This window comes from Hyalella azteca, unplaced genomic scaffold (assembly GCF_000764305.2).
Source record: "Hyalella azteca isolate HAZT.00-mixed unplaced genomic scaffold, Hazt_2.0.2 contig3763, whole genome shotgun sequence".
Lineage (NCBI taxonomy): Eukaryota > Metazoa > Arthropoda > Malacostraca > Amphipoda > Hyalellidae > Hyalella > Hyalella azteca.
The window spans coordinates 1-6,740 of NW_025934000.1; the positions used below are offsets into that span (position 1 = coordinate 1).

Here is a 6,740-nt window from a genome sequence, read left to right on the forward strand (position 1 = left end):
ACACTGAGTGTTCATGAGGCCCAGCACAGAGCAAACACCTTCTGGGAGAGTTACATCCTTCAGCAAGATGTCCCAATCTCTGGCATCTGTAACACCTCATAGGAGGGGCTACAAAAGGTCTCACTGAGTAAGAGACATATCCAATTTTTAACTTTTTTGGTAATGCTTGACCTTGAAAGCCTAATGAAAGGTAACTTTAAGAGTGGCTGATGGCTCACGATTTCCATTACGGAATCTGGTTAACCAAACAATGTCAGAAATGACAAAATCTCCAGCGCTTGCAAGTTCCACCACATCTCTTACATCAACATTTGGATCAACTGGCCCAATAACCCCATGCACACGCACATCAGAGCCCGACTGGTAACAACAAACAGCCCACTTTCCAATCATTGACACATCAAGATAATTAGCAATGTTTTCATCAGTGAATGAAGGAGACTGCAGAGCAATCAACTGGCGGCGAGGATTTGGGCGCACTTCCAAGTCCTTCACTGCTCCAAATAATGGATTTTTAATTCCTTGAGCCAAGCCAATTGGGTCTTTCAGAAAAGATATGGCATTAGGACCCTGTGGTTTTATCAAGATGGTGAATCCCCTGCCTGAACTCTGCAGAGTGGCATTAGTTGGGAACTTCAAATTTTGCAGATTGATAGGGTTAGGAACACTTTTTATCGTCACTCTATTGCTAAGCGCAGTTGGGCGCTTAGCCTTTGAAACAATGCTCTCACTTGAGCCATTTGTCTCCCTCTCTCTTCGTTTCCGGCCAAGCTGATTCTGAACAGGCACAGAATCCAAAGGAGTTGCTTCAATGAGGCTCTCACTCTCACAGTCTGATTCCTCCACCACCCCACCACCATCAGAAGATGCTTCCTCAACAGTCAACACAAGCCTCTGCTGCTCCAATCACCATAGGCGGGCCAAAACCTGACCCCGTAAGGCAGCTAGAAACTTCCATAGGGAAGAGACGAAACAAAAGTCAAAATGAACAAAAATATCAGAAAACCAAACAAAAGTTAAACAAGAAAAAATAATAATAACTCAAAATTAATTTTTTTTTTAGGCAGAAAAAAGAATGGGAAAAGGAAAAAAAAAACACACAATGCGGACCGGCGGCGGCAAACCTCTGAGGGAGAAAGCCAGTCGGGTTAATGAGGAAACAAATATGATGGTAATTACTTTTAGAAAATAAGAGTCTTCAAATCACAAATTTACCGTTTACTTTAGAGATCGCAATCCACACACGTGCTTTTGCCGTGAACGCAACTGACTTTCTCCCCACCCTCCGTAGTCCGTAGACAGATCTAACGTTGGCCACGACTCACACATTCTGTATGAGCGGAAATAATGAATTCATTTACATTGATAATTTCACTAAGAATAGAATAGAAGTGTCAGCATTGAAGAAATAGGCCTTTGTGCATTTTGCTCACTAAACGAGAAATAGCGCCAGGGAATTGATGAGAGTTCATGCAGATAATAAACTTCTGCATGCATCAATGATTGTTTTAAGTTTGCACGGAGATAACGTGAGGCAGTGGTTAATAATGCGAAATTAATTGATATATTTGAAAAAGAGGAATAAATAAAACTCAAATACAGCATTGATTTACTATATTCTTTTAAGAAATACATTTTAGATTGACCTTTCAGATAAAGTTAACAATATAATAAAATCATGTAAGTAGGCGATGAACGAATGATAAAAATTGCCTATAAATATAACAGTTTTTTTTCATCCACTTCAAACTTATTTCGGGAATTGAAATGTAAAATTGCTTATTTCAGTTCTGTTAACAATATAGATAGCTCGGCAGTTATAAAATTTATATAAGCCTGCACTCTGCACGATTTTTGCGGTAACTAATAACGTTCCCAATTCCTAGTTATTGCGACAATTTTTCTCGTTAAATCTCACACAAAATTACGAGAAACATAGAAAATTTTCTTAAATGCCAAGAAATGTCCAATTCGAGAGAAGCGACTAAAATCAGGCAGATAGTTGACTGACAATCCAGTTGCGGTAGTAAGCCACGTCGGTGTATATGGCAGGCACGTTCTCCACACCACAGGACTGCGTGCCGAACGAAACAATGCCCACCTGTTCACAAGGGGAAAGATTGTGTAAATTGTGATAGCTTCACAATATAATGAAAAATTAAAAATATAGCCAATAGACGGCAAAAAAAGAGAAGACAACAAAATATTGTGAATTTTTTACACAAACATTCTCTCTAAATGCGATACGATATTGTAATTTCAACGCTAATGTGCTAAGTGTTCCCTAAAATGCGGTGTTGAATAGATATGAACTTGACTTTTTCATTGCTATTTTGGACGTTATTAAGTAATAATGTGCTATATGTTATAACAGTTGATGACCGTTATGATAATTAAATTTTGAAGTTATCTTTACCTGAAGATACTGAGAGCTGGTATTGGTAGTTGTGACCATGGCGGGCCCTCCTGAGTCCTTGAAGCACGAGTCCATTTGGAAGTTCCCGCCCAGACACACCTGTGGAAAACACGTTGAATGTCTCCTCCAAAGAAATATTTCAAATTTTTTTGAAATTCATATTTAGGAAATAATGAATACAAATCATAGGGATCACTTTCTAAACAAAATACAATTTCTGGGGAGTTACATGAAACAAAGTGGAAACGTCCTCGGCTGGAGGTCGTTAGGTTTAAACGAAGATCCGATAACGATGATTTCCAAGCATACTTGATTTGACTACGAAATGATCTATCCCCGTTATACTTAAATGGCAAGAACCTATAAAATTTGGCTTCAGTCAGTCTCTTTATTTACAAGAACTGCATGTAATAAATCCAGTTTCGAAACAGTTACAAAATTTTTCGACAAATAAACTACATGGTCACATGGACGTAACATTTATTGAACGAACCAATGACCAGGTACTAAAATTATCATTAGTATCAAAGAAAACGGCCGTAAATTCCTCTTTAGGAATCAGAAACGCTTGGAACCAAACATACCTGGCCGTTGGCAGCAAGGCTGCTATAGTTGGCTACCATGCGGCACTGCTGCATTGGTACATAAGGTAGCAGAACCTCCAGAAGCTGGTGGCTTCTCACGCCGGCCTCTGTGTCACCAAATCCGATGACAATCACCTGTCTGCCCTGAATGATGGCCTCGGCTGACAAGCCGGGACTTGGCAAGCATACGGGTTGGATGGAAACTGTAAAAAATATATTTTGATTCAGGACAAATGCGTTTAACAGCATTCTACGCACAGTACAGAAAAATTGTTTTATTTGGAAAGTATGTTCCTAAAATTCAATTTGCTATTACGTGAGTTCCATATGACATTAGCGCTAGTTCTGCATATATTTCATGTAATGTCCTGCATTAATTTTTAAATTTCAACGTTCTGAAAAGTGAGATTATTATCGATAAAAATCTCACTCGAAGAAAAATCAACAGTTTTGTCCAGTTTGAGGACTGCTACGTCATCACTGAGGGCACCGCGCGTGTTGAAGGAAGGATGCCGGATGACTGACGAGATGCCGAAGTCCAAGGGTTCCGGAGCGCAAAACGACGAACTGCAGTCTGGATTTTTCACCAGGTTGTGTTCTCCCAACCGAACGACAGTTCTGGACGACAAATTTTGCTTTTATTAAACCAAAGGAAGCGCTGCCGCTTCGATTTTTATAAATACTTTACAATAGAGAGCTCCACTTTTTGGAGTAAGTTTAAAATATATTTCCAGCCATAACAGGCTCTTAAACGACAACCGATATATTTTTTTCGGCACAGAATAGCTAAGACTTTGAAAACCACTTCGGTAAAATTGTGGTCATTGCCACACCAATTACCTACAGTTATATCAGAGGAAAAGAGTACTCTCATTGCAATTGGAGGTCTAAGTGTGTAAGTAACATCTAGATTTATCTGCTTGCTTCCACGTAGTTTGCCATTGCACACACAGTGCACTCACAGGTTAGCAAGTTTGCCATTGCACACACAGTGCACTCACAGGTTAGCAAGTTTGTCATCACCTGCACGGTGCACTCACAGGTCTAGCAAGTTTGTCATTGCACGCACAGTGCACTCACAGGCCTAGCAAGTTTGTCATCACCTGCACAGTGCACTCACAGGTCTAGCAAGTTTGTCATCACCTGCACGGTGCACTCACTGTCTCTTATACACATCTAGATGTGTATAAGAGACAGAAGTACTGGTGATGGTTTAACCATTTCAGACATCTCATCATTGGCAATGATTTGTGAGAGTTCTGGCAAAGGAATCTCATCTAGGCCACAGTATGGTTCTGTGCTAGAGCTCTGAGAAGGGCAGTGTTCAACCTGTATGCTTGAGGGTTGTTCAATATGGAAAGTATCTTTAATGAGTCTTGTGGCCACATTCAGAAATTCAGGGTTTTCATTAGGCTTACATAGAGACAAGAGTTTTATAAGCAATTCAATGAACTGGTCTACTGGCATGTTCTGCAAGGTTGGTTTTGTTTGCATGTCTGTTGTCTGTGTGCCAACAGTTGTGGTAGTGGGACATAGTTTGGTCTCTGCAGGTTTGGGTTTAGGTGAAGGGTTGCCAGGGGCAGGAGGGACTATGCAAGCCATTGAGGGAGCTGGTCTCTGAACAGGGTTTTGTGGGCCTGAGGCAGTAGCCTTTACTGATTTCAGGGCATCTCGGTACGAGAGCTTAAGGTGTGAGCAAACCTTTTCAACTTGTTTTGCTTGTTTCATACAAGGACAACCCCATAATTTGCAGTATGTGGACCTCCACAATTGCAGCAGTGTGGTCTTCCTGTATTAGTACAGTCCTTCACACTATGGGCCCCACCGCATGCAACACAGAGTGGGGGACCCTTGCAGCTAATGGCACTGTGCCCAAAGTATTGGCATCTATAACACTGCCATGGGTCGACCACAAAGGGGTCAACTTTAAATCGCTGGTAGCCAACATACAGATGATCTGGCAAAGTGCCTGAAGGAATTTTAATTTTGAACTTGGAAGTTTTCAGGTTTCCTTTACCCTTTAGTATTCGCTCGGCTGTTGCGTCCTTGTAACCTTAATCTCTCAGAGCAGATGTCAGTTCCTCATCAGAAACATCTTCCCCTAACGGCCCAATAACCCCAACTGATACAGTCTGATTTACTGGAAGGTGGCATTTGACATTCCAGGAACCAAGTTTGGTCACCCTCAAGAGCCAGGGTGCAGAGAGTGCAAGCAACGTCGCCAAGATATGAGTTTCCAGCCAACAACGTTGCCGGCATTACTCGATAGTTCTCGCCGTCGCCGCCAGAAGTCTTCAGGATGCGTCGCCGAGTAATTTTTCAACAATGAAGCTGCTAAAAGTTCAAAGAGTATATCCCCCACTCCCCAGGAACTACAGCAGTCAATGGCTTCCGCATCACAACCGATTCCACCATTTGCAGATTGTGCTGCAGCTGTACAGTCTCATCCGACAAACCGGAAAACAAAAAGTTATCAATAAGTTAGATTTTCACATTTTTTCAACAAACAAATTCGCTTGAATCAAATAGTTCTTTAAAAAATCTCAACGCAATGCATCATAGCGCAAAAAATCTATGAAAAAATCTCAACGCAATGCATCATAGCGCGAAATATATAGAAACTACCGTTTCTGCCACTAAATGAAGACAAGTTTAGTTTAATGGCCAAATGTCTACAAGCGCTTTAGCTATCGATCTATTTTGACCGTAAATCAAAGCATTACAAAGGAGGTGAAAGTCTTCAAATACCGAGTGAATCAAATCTTAATTTGGTATTACTTTAGATTAAGTGTATCCAAAAAAAAGGGTGTTCTTTTAATTATGTTTTTTTGGGGTGTATATAATGAATCTGAAATCTATTTTTGGCGGTTGGCATCGGAAAACCGATTTTTTCCCCGATTTTTTATGTATTTTCTATAGAAAACGACAATGGGGGACCCGTGGGGAACCGGGGGTTTTAGGGGGGGGGGACACGCCCAAGGCTCTAATTCGTCAAAAAAAATCGGGCAAAAATCGCACCTGAATCTGAAGACGAATAAAAGTAACAACTGACTGACGCGAAGTTCATGTATTGGTCAAGGTAAGTAAACTAACTCTCGCAAAGCTAACCACGGTCATAGGCCTATTGGGGAAAGGCCCGTGGTATATAAATTAAAGCCTTAACGCGCCTAAGCTGCAACCTCCTGGGTGGTGCGGAATAGCAGCCTACATCCTAACCTAAACTAGTGCGATTTTTGGCGTTTACATAGGTTTACAGTCATTCCCAGATCGATATAGATCATTTTCAGTCAAAAAAATTTTCTGATTTTTTCCAATTTTTCACCGATTTTTTTTTGACAAATTAGAACCTCAGGCGTGTCCCCCCTACCCCTAAAACCCCCGGTTCCCCACGGGTCCCCCATTGTCGTTTTCTATAGAAAATATATAAAAAAATTGGTACCGCCAAAAACGGATTTCAGGTTCCTAATCTACACCCCAAAAACCATATAATTAAAAAAAAAACTTTTTTTGGATGCACCTAATCTAAAGTAATAATCTAAATTTTATTAGTAGTAGAGAGAAGGTGAACCATTTAATTAGTAGTGAATATACAGTGGGGGGAAATAAATATTCGTACACTTGAAAAATCGTATTTTAATGTATGTAAGTACACAAACTTAACAGGAAAAGTGATTTAAATTATGTATAGAGACGCATAGTATTCAAAAATACCTGTCTCTTATACACATCTTCAATGCAAT

General features: G+C 40.5%; 1 protein-coding gene across 1 annotated transcript in view; it reads right to left on the reverse strand.

The window, feature by feature from the left end:
* Positions 1–1,599: 1,599 nt before the first annotated feature.
* The window catches only part of LOC108670698 (phenoloxidase-activating factor 1), a 9,861-nt gene continuing 4,720 nt past the window's right edge, over positions 1,600–6,740 (reverse strand). The window contains exons 2-7 of the mRNA XM_018158188.1: positions 4,516–4,637; positions 4,121–4,143; positions 3,431–3,618; positions 3,001–3,203; positions 2,417–2,515; positions 1,600–2,101 (exon numbers count right to left, since the gene is read on the reverse strand). Coding sequence (XP_018013677.1) covers positions 1,991–2,101; positions 2,417–2,515; positions 3,001–3,203; positions 3,431–3,618; positions 4,121–4,143; positions 4,516–4,637 — 746 coding nt within the window. The 3' untranslated portion in view covers positions 1,600–1,990. The remainder of the gene's footprint in view (positions 2,102–2,416; positions 2,516–3,000; positions 3,204–3,430; positions 3,619–4,120; positions 4,144–4,515; positions 4,638–6,740) is intronic.